We start from the raw sequence: 16264 nt of genomic DNA on the forward strand, positions 1-16264 counted from the left end.
CTATTTGAAATAACTTTTTGTAAATGTGTTTATATGTGTAAAAACTTTTTATTTTTTAGAAACCATGTTATTTAATATCTTTCACTCAATGCTCTCATTCTCTTCCCATCAACATTGATGGAAACTCTTGTCTGGTCATTTATTATGGTGATTTAATAAAGTTACTTTACATCATGTCTCAGTGAATTTAGTACTGTCATGAAACAGATTAGTAATGTTGTAGCCAAGATGAGTTTTAATGGTTTTTAATTTCGAATAAACATGTTCTAGGTGCCTTTAGAAATAAAATGGTAATTTTTCCATTAAACAGACAAATATGAGTAGACTGCCAGACATTTGTATCTAGGCTTACAGATCATAAATACAGGCTTGGGTCTCAAACCTTTTCAACAGCGGACGTGAAGCATCTTCCAACCCAGAACCCATTTCCACAACTCAAAGGGACACGTGTTGAGTAGCGTTTTATCCACAACTAGATAAACACAGCATCGTTAACATGGCTTCATATGAACGCAACATTAGCATAAAGATGAACATATCCTTAGTAGCTTGGCTCCAAAACCATGAGAGGATCAGTCCTGCCCCACGCGCTCGTCTCTGGGCGGTAGCATCAAAACCATGAGAGGATCAGTCTTGCCCCACGCTCGTCTCTGGGCGATAGCATCAAAACCATGAGAGGATCAGTCCTGCCCCACGCGCTCGTCTCTGGGCGATAGCATCAAAACCATGAGAGGATCAGTCTTGCCCCACGCTCGTCTCTGGGCGATAGCATCAAAACCATGAGAGGATCAGTCTTGCCCCACGCTCGTCTCTGGGCGATAGCATCAAAACCATGAGAGGATCAGTCCTGCCCCACGCTCGTCTCTGGGCGATAGCATCAAAACCATGAGAGGATCAGTCCTGCCCCACGCGTCTCTGGGCGGTAGCATCAAAACCATGAGAGGATCAGTCCTGCCCCACGCTCGTCTCTGGGCGATAGCATCAAAACCATGAGAGGATCAGTCCTGCCCCACGCGTCTCTGGGCGATAGCATCAAAACCATGAGAGGATCAGTCCTGCCCCACGCGTCTCTGGGCGATAGCATCAGAACCATGAGAGGATCAGTCCTGCCCCACCGTACGTCTCTGGGGTGAAGCATCAAAACCATGAGAGGATCAGTCCTGCCCCACCGTACGTCTCTGGGGTGAAGCATCAAAACCATGAGAGGATCAGTCTTGCCCCACCGTACGTCTCTGGGGTGAAGCATCAGAACCATGAGAGGATCAGTCCTGCCCCACGCGCTCGTCTCTGGGCGATAGCATCAGAACCATGAGAGGATCAGTCCTGCCCCACACGCTCGTCTCTGGGCGATAGCATCAAAACCATGAGAGGATCAGTCCTGCCACACGCTCGTCTCTGGGCGATAGCATCAGAACCATGAGAGGATCAGTCTTGCCTCACGCTCGTCTCTGGGCGATAGCATCAAAACCATGAGAGGATCAGTCCTGCCACACGCTCGTCTCTGGGCGATAGCATCAGGCACATTCATGGATGGGACAGTGAATATTCAAAGGGAGTGTTTCGTTCACCAGAATACATCAAATGGTTTTACCGTGGCAGTGACAGATGGTAACAACATAGATGTCATTGAAAGACCAGAACAAAGTACTGTTTCCATTAAACAGATGGCTTCCATTAAACATGCTCACCGATGTGTTCTGAATGCATACTTAAACGCTTGTTTCAGTCGTGGCTTCATAGCCGTGTCATATCCCCACAAGGACTTTCTCATATGTCAATAAAGTGCAGACCGTTCCTGTGATGCCATTCCTATGAAGTCAAAAATAAAAAGTGACTGGGATCATTTCCATCCAAAAATAACCACTTCCACACAGTTTGGGGACAGCAATCATGTGTGAAACGGTTGTATAATTGTAACATTGTTGAGCGCACCACGCACCAGCAGCTTAGCTCCCCCCTGATAAGAACCTAGACCCCCAGACGATGCTCAGCGTGGAACTCTGACCAGCGACAGAACGCCTCAGATCATATCCCAGTGTGTTCAGCTCAGGGGGGATCCAGAACAGCTGCTCCCCAGGGTCTCCAGGCCCGTCAGATTTGGTGTCCTCTCTCTCAGTCGAGAGTCCTTCTGTGGAAACGTCAGGGTTGTCGCTGGAGTTGGAGCAGTTCTCACATCACGACCGTCTCAGCGGTTCATCCTAAAGTGCAGCGACGTCTCAGTTCCCTCTCCGGAACAGGAAACGACGGGGGAGCGGGGGTACGTAGCTTCAAAAACAAACACACCCTTTCTCACGCATGGTTAGTGGATTCAGAGTCTGTGTCTCTGGGGATGGCTCGTGTGATCTGGCGGTGAAAGAGCCGTGACCCGATCGGCTCCTAGACGAGAGCCTTCCACACTGAATGAACAGGAAGTCCGACGAGTCACGGGCTTTTCCTTGGCTGGCCGACTGACCGGCGGTGGATGAGCTACAGTCTAAATGGCGGTTTGGCCCTCGCTCCGTCCTTACGTCTCATCGGGAGGCGCGGGTGACGAAGACGGCGCCGGCCTGGAGGCGTGTTACCAGATGTGAGACTCACAGTGGGTCATCTTGATGACCCCCACGCCCCCTCCCAGCCGGCGGTAGTTCATGCCTCCGTACAGCCTGGAGAGAGAGAGAGAGACCGGAGAGAGAGAGAGCAGACCGGAGAGAGAGAGCAGAGCACCGTTAGGGGAGGGGATACCCTCACACTGGGATTTAACATCAAATCAAATCTTAAATAAAAGATTGATTTTGGGATTCATGAATGGATTCAGAATCATTTGATTCAGAATGGATTAATCAGGTTTTTAACCCCAGCCCTAGTTATGCCAGGACAGGGCTGAGGTCACCAGCGGCGGCGTGCTCAGGGCCTACCTCCACGTGTTGGCGTCAGGGTCGTACACCTCTATTGTTTTGAGATAAGTGGTGCCGTCAAACCCTCCTACTGCCATCAGCTGTCCGTTCACTACCGCCAGTCCCACCTGCAGAGAGAGACAGGCATCCATTACAACCATTCAGCAAGGACACGATCAATAGGGCCTGACCTCTGAACCCTGGTCTCTCACTAGCCTAGAACATCCCAACACTGATTCCTCTGAAAATATCCCCAAACCAGCGGCACATCAATCAAGTCGTGATCTACCTCCATTTATGATCTTTTCCCAATGTACTTAGTCCAAATTAATACAAAATATACATAAATAAGCGATTAGAGGAATGCTAATCAAATCCTTGGAGGCGGATCTGCTCGTCAGGAAGTGGCCTGAGACTCACCCCGCTGCGTCTGGACGTCATGGCGACGACCGGGGACCACTGATTGGTCCGGGGGTTGTAGCGCTCGGCGCTGCTGAGCTCGGTGGTGTCGTCGCGGCCGCCCACGGAGTAGATCATGTCCTGGTAGACGGCGCAGCCCAGGTGCTTCCTCCGCGTGCCCATGGGCGACACCGTGTGCCAGCGGTTCTCCTGGGGGTTGTAGCGCTCCACTGAGACGCGCGCACACACACACACACACACACGCACGCGCGCACACACACACGCACACACACACGCGCACGCACACACGCGCACGCACACACGCGCACGCACACGCACGCACGCACACACACACACACGCACACACACGCACACACACACGCACAGAAACACACTTTAAGCTACAGGAGATCTCAGCACTTCGGCGCACACACACTCCCCTCTGGTCGTGATAAAATCGGCACTGTGTCTTAAGAACCACACTTCCCACAATGCCCCACTCACTCACTATAATGATGGGAAAAAGTATGATAAACGTGCGTGGAGCAGACTGGACTGGAAGATTGGAGCTACTTCAGTGAACTTCCTGGAAGGAAGGTAAATACCGCTCCTCTTTCTGGTGCATGTAGATGAATTTGCCGGGCGAATTGTTCGTCTTCCTGACTGTTGACTGATTGGTTGGGGCTAATAGAGTCAGTGTGTGATTGGTTGGGGCTACCTGTGTTGACCTGTTCTTAATAGAGTCAGTGTGTGATTGGTTGGGGCGTACCTGTGTTGACCTGTTCTTAATAGAGTCAGTGTGTGATTGGTTGGGGCGTACCTGTGTTGACCTGCTGTTCTTAATAGAGTCAGTGTGTGATTGGTTGAGGCGTACCTGTGTTGACCGGTCCTTAATAGAGTCAGTGTGTGATTGGTTGGGGCGTACCTGTGTTGACCGGTCCTTAATAGAGTCAGTGTGTGATTGGTTGGGGCGTACCTGTGTTGACCTGTCCTTAATAGTCAGTGTGTGATTGGTTGAGGCGTACCTGTGTTGACCTGTTCTTAATAGAGTCAGTGTGTGATTGGTTGAGGCGTACCTGTGTTGACCTGTCCTTAATAGAGTCAGTGTGTGATTGGTTGGGGCGTACCTGTGTTGACCTGTCCTTAATAGAGTCAGTGTGTGATTGGTTGAGGCGTACCTGTGTTGACCTGTTCTTAATAGAGTCAGTGTGTGATTGGTTGGGGCGTACCTGTGTTGAGGGGGGAGGTGCCGTCGGACCCCCCCACGGCGTAGAGGAAGCCCCCCAGCACGGCCACGGCCACGCCCAGCCTCCGGGTGCTCATGGACGCCACGCGGGTCCACTTGTTCTCCTTCGGGTCGTATCTGGACGAGGGATGTTAACAGTTAGTCGACTAATCGATTAATTGCCGATCGAGTAAGATTTGGTTACTCGATTAATTGCTTGTTAATGGAACAGAAGTTTATGAGCAGGAGTTGCGTGAAAGGTAATCATGATTTAGGGTTTGACTGCACATGAGGGCCACGCCATGTAGTGAACCATGTAGTGAAGGCTAATTGGGATGCCGGGAAATTTCAACGACACAACGGAAGAAGCAAAGCGCAGTCCAGCGTTGGACGCTGTTATCAATTAATCGACTATCGTTTGTTAAGGTTAACAGTTATCAATTAATGAAATTCCTTGAAATTTGCAACCCTAATCTGTAGCACAGATCCCAGAGAGTGTGGGGGGGGGGGGGGGTACAGCATGAGGCTAGGGTTAGGGCAGCAGACAGGTGGTACAGGCTGGCTACGGGGGGCGCGGACCTCTGGCTCGGGAGACACGTCTGGCTCTTCTTCACTACTCATCGCTGGCTCCCCCGCAACACATTTTAACAACAACCACATGTAATTAGCCTGTACGCTACAGCTACCAGGGGTGATCCTCAACGCATGAGACCCAGGCCACACTAGAAGACCACGTTCGGAAAATAAGTGCTGATTCAGGAACAAAATGGCCACCAGAAAGAGAAAAGGGACGAATTTGAAAGCAGAATGCACGTTTTCATCCATCGCTGCTCCCGAGTTGTTTTGCGGTCACAAAGGTCCCCGACGCCGAGGTGAACACCCACCGTCATCAGAACAAGCCACCGTGCCCAACTAGCCCGTATCAATAGGAGGTTACCTCTCGACAATGTTGAGACAGGAGACCCCGTCCTGGCCCCCCACGGCGTACAGGTAGCCCCCCAGCACGGCCACGCCCACGCTGGTCCTGCAGGTGCTGGTGGGGGCCACATCACTGCTCCACTGGTTGGTCTTGGGGTCGTACCTGCTCAGGGACACACGCTGACTAGTATCTCAACACAGGGCTGCGCTCACAATCACACACTTCCATACTATATAGTACGCCAAGAAAGGATGTAGTATGCCCCAATACATAGTATGCCACATGCAGTATGGCAAAAATACCAGGATGTACAACTACATCTGGTCGTATTTTGCAGTAGTCAAAGTAAACTTTATTTACAGTATATACATTAGCACTGTTCATACAAACAAATGTAGCATATAGTGATTTACAGAAAAATAAAAAACAGTTAAAATAGTAGATGAAAAATAAGAGAATAAAACACGACAAATCATATATGATACAAGAGAATAGAAAGTAATAGAATAAAAAGTAAGTAAAAATGTTTAAGTGAGTATGTTTAAAAAAAAAAAAGAAAAAAAGAATATAGGTTAAACTACATGATGAAAGCGAGATTAAAAAGGTATGATGTATGCAGCACGCAAGCCAGCGCACCTTTCTGGCTAATCTGACCCACAATCCTGTGCGCAACGTCAATTACGTCACGAGTCGCGACACCTGTGGACGAATGTCCCTTCACGAGCAGCGACAGATGTGGACGAATGTCCCTTCACGGACAGCGACGGACGTGGTCAAATTTAAAGCCGCAATGTTATCACAAAGTAGTATTTCGCAATTGGATGCGTAGTGCGTGCAAAGTATGTACTTTCTAGGGGCAGTGAAAAGTAGTATGCGAAGTAGAAGTATGCGCTTGGGAGCGCTGCCTGGGGGGAGCTGGGGAGAGAGGGGAGGAGCTTACCTCTCCACGCTGTTGAGGTAGGAGGATCCGTCATGGCCGCCCACGGCGTAGAGCAGGTCGTCGAGGACGCTGACGCCCACGCCGCAGCGTCGCTTGCTCATGGACGCCACCATGCGCCACTCGTTGGTCTGGGGGTCGTAGCGCTCCACGCTGGAGATGGCATCGCCACTGCACCAGCCCCCCACTGCAGGGGGGGAGAGAGAGAGAGAGAGAGAGAGAGAGAGAGAGAGAGAGAGGGAGACAGAGAGAGAGAGAGAGAGAGAGAGAGAGAGAGAGGGAGAGAGAGAGAGAGAGAGAGAGAGAGAGAGGGAGAGAGAGAGAGGGAGAGAGAGAGAGGGAGAGACAGAGAGGGAGAGAGAGAGAGGGAGAGACAGAGAGAGGGAGAGAGAGAGATAGAGACAGAGAGAGAGAGGGAGAGAGAGAGAGAGAGAGGGAGGGAGAGAGAGAGAGGGAGAGAGAGAGGGAGAGAGAGAGAGAGAGAGAGAGAGACAGAGAGGGAGACCAAGAGAGAGAGAGAGAGAGACAGAGAGGGAGACCAAGAGAGAGAGAGAGAGAGAGAGAGAGCTTTTAATACCTTTCTACTTCAGTAGGAACCGTTTGGGGAGTCATGTTTGAAGCACGTTGCTCCATCCACACCCCTCACACGTGGATAGTACATTGAGCAAAGACACAACCGCTGGCAATACTTCGGCAAACGTTTCGTGACCTCGTCAATGAAATGGGAAATGAAAAGGGAAATGTACATTGAAGTGGTTCAGAGTGACGCTGAGTGACGGACCTGCGAACAACACCTCCCCACAGCGGATGGGCTTCCGGGGCCGTGTCCGGGGGCCCTGCATCAGGGGCCGCTCCTGGGGCAGGAGGAGGTAGTTCTTGGCCTCGTCCACCAGGTCTCTGGGGAGAGGGAGGCAGAAACAGCAGTCAGCGCTCTGAGCTGTGAAGCTTCCCACAACATGGCATCGTTCACTTTATATCTGGACTTGGGAGTTACGAGAAATAATAATAATAATAATAATACATTTTATTTGTAACACTTTTCATTTAAAAACCCCAGAGTGCTACAGGTGGATGGACTAATGATTTCAATGTCGTCCTTAGAACTCAAAACCACAAGTTTTAAACTAGTCTAGTCCCAGAGTCTGGATGTGCCCTCACAAAGGTTCTAGGCTCTTGGTTATTTAACTCTATTACAAATAGCCTTATTGTTGGTGCCTCTTGCAGTACATTTTGCTGGTGCTGTATATGTGTTAAAGTTGGGAGCACCAGTGCTACCAAGTACAAAGGTTGATTTTGAGGCCTGTTAGGCCTGAACCAGGTCAGGTGACGGTCACCAGCTCAACCCACCTGCACTCCTCGTCACTCTTAATGAGGGGGTCCGACCCCACGGTCCCCACCAGGAACTTAGGGCTTAGGAGGGGCAGGCGCACGTGCTGGAGCACCTACAACCAAAACACAGTCAGTACCACCTACAACCAAAACACAGTCAGTACCACCTACAACCAAAACACAGTATCACCTACAACCAAAACACAGTATCACCTACAACCAAAACACAGTCAGTATCACCTACAACCAAAACAGTCAATATCAGATCTAACCTGGGGCAGCTGTGGTAATAATGCAGATCTAACCTGGGGCAGCTGTGGTAGTAAGTATATATACAGATCTAACCTGGGGCAGCTGTGGTAGTAATACAGATCTAACCTGGGTAGTTGTAGTAGTAAATGGTAAATGGTAAATGGACTGCACTTATATAGCGCTTTTCCACCTTAGCGGCACTCAGAGCGCTTTACAATGGCCTCTCATTCACCCATTCACACACACATTCACACACCAATGGCGGTAGCTGCCATGCAAGGTGCTAACCTGCTCATTGGGAGCAATTTGGGGTTAGGTGTCTTGCTCAAGGACACTTCGACATGTGGACAGTCGGAGCTGGGATTCGAACCGCTGACCCTTCGATCACTGAACGACCTGCTCTACCAACTGAGCTACAGCCGCCCCTAGTAGTATATACAGGTCTAACCTGGGTAGTTTATAGTATATACAGGTCTCACCTGGGGCAGCTGAGGGAGTCTCTCCTGGATGCTGTACTTGACCCAGGCCATGACGGCGTTGAACACCTGCTCTTCACTGCGCACGTTCAGCTCGTCACTGGAGATGATGTCTATCAGCTGATTGGCCGGGAGCAACATGAACTCCTCGCTCTCCATCACCTGACAGGGATGAACACATGAACCAGCCTATCAGTCAACAGCACGGGGGTGACAACATGAACCAGCCCATCAGTCAACAGCACGGGGGTGACAACATGAACCAGCCTATCAGTCAACAGCACGGGGGTGACAGCATGAACCAGCCCATCAGTCAACAGCACGGGGGTGACAACATGAACCAGCCCATCAGTCACCAGCACGGGGGTGACAACATGAACCAGCCTATCAGTCAACAGCACGGGGGTGACAGCATGAACCAGCCTATCAGTCAACAGCACGGGGGTGACAACATGAACCAGCCCATCAGTCAACAGCACGGGGGTGACAACATGAACCAGCCCATCAGTCACCAGCACGGGGGTGACAACATGAACCAGCCCATCAGTCACCAGCACGGGGGTGACAACATGAACCAGCCTATCAGTCAACAGCACGGGGGTGACAACATGAACCAGCCCATCAGTCAACAGCACGGGGGTGACAACATGAACCAGCCCATCAGTCACCAGCACGGGGGTGACAACATGAACCAGCCTATCAGTCAACAGCACGGGGGTGACAACATGAACCAGCCCATCAGTCAACAGCACGGGGGTGACAACATGAACCAGCCCATCAGTCACCAGCACGGGGGTGACAACATGAACCAGCCTATCAGTCAACAGCACGGGGGTGACAGCATGAACCAGCCTATCAGTCAACAGCACGGGCAGCGCTCTGCATACCGACCCGACCAGCCCTCGCACCAACGGTTACCTCTAGCTTAGCACTGGGTGACCCTGTCAGGGTGTGTGTTCAAGTGTAAACACACACACACACACACACACAAAGAGACACGCCCACCTCTACAAGAAAGCGAGCCCTGAACTTTTGGAAGCCGTGCTATGTGACCTTGTCGTTCGCGCGCACACACACACACGTTCATGCTCACACACACACGCTCCCGAGACGCGGCGCCGCCTCACCTCCTGGAAGTTGTGCTGGGTGAACTTGTCGGCGATCCTCAGCAGCTCTCGGCAGGAGTGCGTGTCTGCGAAGGCGCGGATGCCCAGGCAGTTGGAGGGGTCCAGCTGCCTCTTCAGGAACTCGCAGCACGCCTCCTGGATCTCAGCCAGCTGCAGGAGGCAGGCGGCGGGCAGGAGCGTCTGCACGTTCCCCTCCTCCACGGTCACCTGCCCAGGGAGGAGCAACACACCAGGGGATTTACCTGGGAGGGGTAGTAACTCACACAGGTGTTTTACCTGGGAGGTGTAGTAACTCACACAGGTGTTTTACCTGGGAGGGGTAGTAACTCACACAGGCGTTTTACCTGGGAGGGGTAGTAACTCACACAGGCGTTGTACCTGGGAGGGGTAGTAACTCACACAGGCGTTTTACCTGGGAGGGGTAGTAACTCACAGGTGTTTTACCTGGGAGGGGTAGTAACTCACAGGCCTTTTACCTGGGAGGGGTAGTAACTCACACAGGCGTTTTACCTGGGAGGTGTAGTAACTCACACAGGTGTTTTACCTGGGAGGTGTAGTAACACACAGGCGTTTTACCTGGGAGGTGTAGTAACTCACACAGGCGTTTTACCTGGGAGGTGTAGTAACACACAGGCGTTTTACCTGGGAGGTGTAGTAACTCACACAGGCGTTTTACCTGGGAGGGGTAGTAACTCACAGGTGTTTTACCTGGGAGGGGTAGTAACTCACAGGCCTTTTACCTGGGAGGGGTAGTAACTAACAGGTGTTTTACCTGGGAGGTGTAGTTTTACCTGGGAGGTGTAGTAACTCACACAGGTGTTTTACCTGGGAGGTGTAGTAACTCACACAGGTGTTTTACCTGGGAGGTGTAGTAACTCACACAGGCGTTTTACCTGGGAGGGGTAGTAACTCACACAGGCGTTTTACCTGGGAGGGGTAGTAACTCACACAGGCGTTTTACCTGGGAGGTGTAGTAACTCACACAGGCGTTTTACCTGGGAGGTGTAGTAACTCACAGGTGTTTTACCTGGGAGGTGTAGTAACACACACAGGCGTTTTACCTGGGAGGTGTAGTAACTCACACAGGCGTTTTACCTGGGAGGTGTAGTAACTCACACAGGCGTTTTACCTGGGAGGGGTAGTAACTCACAGGTGTTTTACCTGGGAGGGGTAGTAACTCACAGGCCTTTTACCTGGGAGGGGTAGTAACTAACAGGTGTTTTACCTGGGAGGTGTAGTTTTACCTGGGAGGTGTAGTAACTCACACAGGTGTTTTACCTGGGAGGTGTAGTAACTCACACAGGTGTTTTACCTGGGAGGTGTAGTAACTCACACAGGCGTTTTACCTGGGAGGGGTAGTAACTCACACAGGCGTTTTACCTGGGAGGGGTAGTAACTCACACAGGCGTTTTACCTGGGAGGTGTAGTAACTCACACAGGCGTTTTACCTGGGAGGTGTAGTAACTCACAGGTGTTTTACCTGGGAGGTGTAGTAACACACACAGGCGTTTTACCTGGGAGGTGTAGTAACGCACACAGGCGTTTTACCTGGGAGGTGTAGTAACGCACACAGGCGTTTTACCTGGGAGGTGTAGTAACTCACACAGGTGTTTTACCTGGGAGGTGTAGTAACACACACAGGCGTTTTACCTGGGAGGTGTAGTAACGCACACAGGCGTTTTACCTGGGAGGTGTAGTAACTCACACAGGCGTTGTACCTGGGAGGGGTAGTAACTCACACAGGCGTTTTACCTGGGAGGTGTAGTAACTCACACAGACGTTTTACCTGGGAGGTGTAGTAACTCACAGGCGTTTTACCTGGGAGGTGTAGTAACACACAGGCGTTTTACCTGGGAGGTGTAGTAACTCACACAGGCGTTTTACCTGGGAGGTGTAGTAACTCACAGGTGTTTTACCTGGGAGGTGTAGTAACACACAGGCGTTTTACCTGGGAGGTGTAGGCGAAGTCGATCAGCAGCTCCATGGCCCTCTCGTCGATGTCCCTGATCACCACCTCCGTCTGCCGGCTCTCCGCCAGCTCGCCCGTGAACATGGCCCTGAAGTAGGGGCTGCAGGCCGACAGGATGACCCGGTGGGCGTAGATCTTCTTGGCGCCCACCACCAGCACCACGTCACAGAGCTCGCGGTGCTTGCGCAGCAGGTTGATGACCTCCAGCGTCTGCCGAGGGTGCTTGTCCGACACGTAGGGCATGCGCGCCGGCTGGGGCACCCCCTCCGGAAGCTTGTTGGGGTCTCCCAGGGTGCAGCGGGCGGTGATGTCCATTCCCGTGTTGTCTTGGCGTGCGCTGACAGCCCTGTGGGGTGGGGTGGGGGGGTGTGGGGGGTCAGAGCTGGGTTTGCTTCTGCAGATCCTTTGCAGTCTGACTAAGGTTGACTGAATTGCAGAGCAGTAGGTGTGAATTAGATACAGCTACACTTGCTAGATGGAACTTAATCTCAACAAGTATTTGTCACGTCCAACGCAGTGCGTCACAGCGCAAGCCTTTTGGCAGAAACGCAAGTCTACAACAGTCCTAGGACACAGATTAGCTTACGGGTGGAAGGTGATACTGGCCAAGTACTTGGCCCTCCAACATTAACCGGCCCCAAGAGACCCCCTCTGAGGTCATGCTCCAGCAGATAGCCTAGAGAGCGTAACCCATACGTCTCTGCTCGCCCCAGGGAAGGACCTGAACCCGGCTCTCTCGCACTGCCAATAATAACTCTGTTACAAGAGCATGCAGAACTCAGCTGTTTCCACCACCATCACCCTTCTGAGAATCCGCCAGGCATAGGCTGTACTTACAATACTACAATGGACACAAGCTACAAGGTTTTTACAACAGTGAATTCAAAGTCCTCTGAGACAAACTTGAAGGGTAACTAGCTGGTACTAGCTTAAGTAGCTAGTAAGACACCTCCAATAGGCTCTGTGCACCAGCTCCACTACTTCCTGAAAGTCACTTGGCATCTTTATTTCCTGTCCTATATGATTGGATTAAGTGATTAATCAGGTGTGAGGCAGACCCAGCGCACACCTGATTAATCACTTAATCCAATCATATAGGACAGGAAATAAAGATGCCAAGTGACTTTCAGGAAGTAGTGGAGCTGGTGCACAGAGCCTATTCAAAGTCCTCTGAGACAAACTTGACGGGTAACTAGCTGCTACTAGCTTAAGAAGCCAGTAAGACACCTCCAACCCAAGACCCTCACATGAATCGTAGATCAAGAAAGCTAAGCATAGATCATTAGTCGAGAAAGCTTTGATCATTTACCCCCTGACCCTGCCTCTATCTGGGCCCAGGCACATTTATGCACACACAGACATACACCAATGTTTGCCATGTCTCTCCTATGATGTTATTAGCCTCTCTTACTCTGAAAATGTAATTTAATGTTATTTATTGCTCTATAAATGTTCTTAGCCGGTAGACAAACATACTCCTGGAGCTTGCTCCATCGCCTTGTTGAGAGGGGTCAGGGAAGAATTTTTACAGCTCACTTATCTGGCCCCCGGGTGATTACTGTTTTTTTGCTTCCCTCTGGAATATGTAGGGGTGGGTCGTATGCCCTCCTCCCTTGTTCTCTGTAAAGCGCATTGTGTTGCCTCTGGGTATGAAATGCGCTATATAAATAAAGTTTTGATTGATTGATTGATTGATTGATTTACGTACCTGCGCATTGGGTTTCCGTCCATGCACAGAAACACGGCCTCTTGTCCCACTAGGTCCCTGTCTGCCACCCTAATCACAGAGATAACAGGTTATTAATAGAGTCTAGGCTACTGCTCCTACGAGCCAGCTAGCTAGCTAGCATTAGCCAACTATGATTATGTCATATGAGTCAGGACGTGACCTTTGAACTGCTAGCCAGCTGCATCACTGATTAGCACTGTGTACACTAACCTAACGTTAGTCAGGTTAGCCAGTTCCACAACAAGTTAGCCGTTAGCAAGGTTAGCCGTTAGCCAGGTTAGCCAGTTCCACAACATGGAGACTAGCAGGCTATAGCTGGCTAGCAGGTACTAGTAAGAGTTAGCCCCCTGAGTTCCCATGAGCTGAGTTAGTCAGGAGACATTCACATGATTCACATATTTGTTATATGTTTCGATTGGACTGAGCGGCTAGCTAGTGAGCTAACGTTATATTCCAGCTAGCTAGCTAAACCAGGTAGCACTAGCTAGCTAAACCAGGTAGCACTAGCTAGCTAGCCAACGTTGGCTAGTAGCACTAACGTTACCCTGGCCCCTAGGTAGCTAACTAGCTAGCTAGCTAAGCTAGGCTAATCAGACTGGCTAGCGAACGTTTTAATCTGACACGCCAGTTTGAAAAGGAAGCTATTAGATACTAAACACACACAAATCGAGGAGTAATTATTACCTCAGTATATTTCCATTAAGAACAAGTGTTCAGCTCGACCGTTGGCTCGTCTAACGAACACCGCGTCATTAGCCGCGAAACTGGCAGAGCAGCTCGAGACATCCTTCACATTCCATCCGGCCACTTCCGGTGGCATATTTGTGTGATATTTCAAAATAAAAGTCTAACAGAATTACTACTTTTTTGGGGGGGGTTGTTTGCTTTTGTGGGGGGGTTGTTTTCGGATGTATATCTAAACTCTGTGGTACAATAGCAATATGGTTGACATCATAAAGAATAAAATATAGAATGGTAAAAGGATGGATTTAAAGGGTTATCATAATAATAATATTGATAAGATTGTATTATACAGTCAGTGCCTAATGCAGTATTGCCCCCCGACACTAGATGGCAGTATTTCATTATGTATGGAGCTGTATGAGTTGCTATAGCCACTGTGTAGGCTCTGTGCACCAGCTTCACTACTTCCTGAAAGTTACTTGGCTTCTTTATTTCCTGTCCAATATGATTGGATTAAGTGATTAATCAGGTGTGCGCTGGGTCTGCCGCACAACTGATTAATCACTTAATCCAATCATATAGGACAGGAAATAAAGAAGCCAAGTGACTTTCAGGAAGTAGTGGAGCTGGTGCACAGAGCCTATTGGGCCAGTGTAGATGGCAGCCTAAGTGGGCAGAGAAAAAATAGATGGATGACTGAATGTTCAAACAAACAACTTTTATCCAAAGCGACTTACAATATGTATATATTGCATTTAAGGTAGTTGTTTGTAGGTAGTCAGTGTATTACTACTTGCCACTGAGCTCACAAGTGCATGTCCTTTCTACAAGTGACTAAGAGGGATGGTTAGAAAAAAAAAGAATTAGAATTTTCTATGGTTTTTATGAATGAAACATGATTTTAAAGTTGTTTTTTTTTAATGGACAAATTTGGGGGGTTGGGGGGGCGCGGGTGTGTCACTGTTTGATTGATGGAGTTTGGGAACCCATGCTCTAGAGCAGGGGTGTCAAACTCTGGCCCGCGGGCCAAATTTGGCCCGCAGTGTAATTATATTTGGCCCGTGAGGCAATACCAAATGCCTACTAGAGCTGGCCCGCCAGTATTCGATTTTGCATGTCTCGACTATTAAGTTATATATTGTATGGTAATAAGCGTTGCTTGTTCCATATTCAATGTTAAAGCAAAACTTGTTTGGGTCCATATTAAAATTTTCATTTGTTCAATGTTGGCCCGCGACTTTGTTCACGTTTAAAATTTTGGCCCACTGTGTATTTGAGTTTGACACCCCTGCTCTAGAGGATCTGATATTGTTAACGTAATGGTGAGAGAGGAGGGAGGGAGTGGGACTAGGAGATGGGGGCCTGGAGGACTGAAGAGCAGTCTCAAAGAGGTGTTAGGACTGGAAGCAGAGGTTTTTAGAGCGGAAGAAATCAGCTTTAGCAGCTGGAGAAAGTGGAAAGAAGAGATAAGAAATTAAGAAGGTCCTCTGGGAGTCTGCCTTTTCTCCATTTACGCTCCGCTATTCTCAGACTCCATCTGTCAGTACGCACTCAGTCCGACAGCCATGGGGCAGGTGGAGTTGGGCGTGCTGGCGTGGAGGTGAGGGGGCAGAGATGGTCCAGAGAAGAGGACAGAGTAGAGAGGAGAAGATCAGTGGCAGTATCAGAGGGTAGGAGAGAGAAGGGTTCAGGGGCAGGGCCGGTGGTTACCAGCCTTGTGGGTAGGAGGAGAAGAGGAGAGGTGAAGGTCAAAGGAGGAGAGGTGTCACGGCCGTTCCTCTGCACATTCCTCGCATTCCTCCCAGCCCCGAGCAGCTGAGTCTCCAAGCACCTCTGCAATCAACGCACCTGCTGCAAACACTCTCCAGCATGAAGGCCAGCGCGCCCTACGCTCCAGTGCCAGAACGTATTCACCTGTATAGGTACCACTTCTAGCTTTTGTGAATCCTCAGAAGCCCGTTTAGATTCCTGTTTTTCTCCCCAGAACCCTGCCTCCCTTGAGACCCCAGCCTTGCCTCCAACGGACCTTCCCCGGACCCTCCTCCGAGCTCCCTGGACCCTTGCCTCCCATGGACCTTCCCCGGACCTTCCCCGGACCCTCCTCCGAGCTTCCTGGACCCTTGCCTCCCACGGACCTTCCCCGGACCTTCCCCGGACCTTCCCCGAACCCTCCTCCGAGCTCCCTGGACCCTTGCCTCCCCCTCCGCCTGCCTGCCTCCCTCCGAGCCCCTCTGAGCCCCTCCAAGCCCACTTACACTCTCACACACGCACTTACAAACACCCCCAGATCATATACCACATAATCGCACCACAGTCTCTGCATTACATACACATAGTATAGTTCC

General features: G+C 50.4%; 1 protein-coding gene across 2 annotated transcripts; it reads right to left on the minus strand.

Moving 5' to 3' along the window:
- Window positions 1-228: 228 nt before the first annotated feature.
- klhl20 (kelch-like family member 20) lies at window positions 229-13983 on the minus strand. Of its 2 annotated transcripts, XR_014631015.1 has the most exons (14): window positions 13920-13983; window positions 13215-13283; window positions 11486-11852; window positions 9538-9744; window positions 8414-8572; window positions 7701-7795; window positions 7135-7250; window positions 6357-6540; window positions 5435-5578; window positions 4502-4635; window positions 3294-3502; window positions 2895-3001; window positions 1224-2642; window positions 229-804 (listed from the first exon to the last, which is right to left on the minus strand). XR_014631015.1 is itself a non-coding variant. In XM_084458384.1 (13 exons), exons 2-13 carry the CDS (start codon window positions 13235-13237, stop codon window positions 2558-2560), a joined length of 1830 nt encoding a protein of 609 aa, XP_084314510.1. In that variant the 5' UTR covers window positions 13238-13283; window positions 13920-13983; the 3' UTR covers window positions 229-2557. The 2 variants fall into 2 exon arrangements, 1 of the variants encoding a protein (XP_084314510.1); XM_084458384.1 differs by having other exon boundaries at window positions 229-2642.
- Window positions 13984-16264: the final 2281 nt, after the last annotated feature.

Source organism: Borostomias antarcticus (assembly GCF_949987555.1).
Source record: "Borostomias antarcticus genome assembly, chromosome: 24".
In the NCBI taxonomy this organism is placed as follows: domain Eukaryota; kingdom Metazoa; phylum Chordata; class Actinopteri; order Stomiiformes; family Stomiidae; genus Borostomias; species Borostomias antarcticus.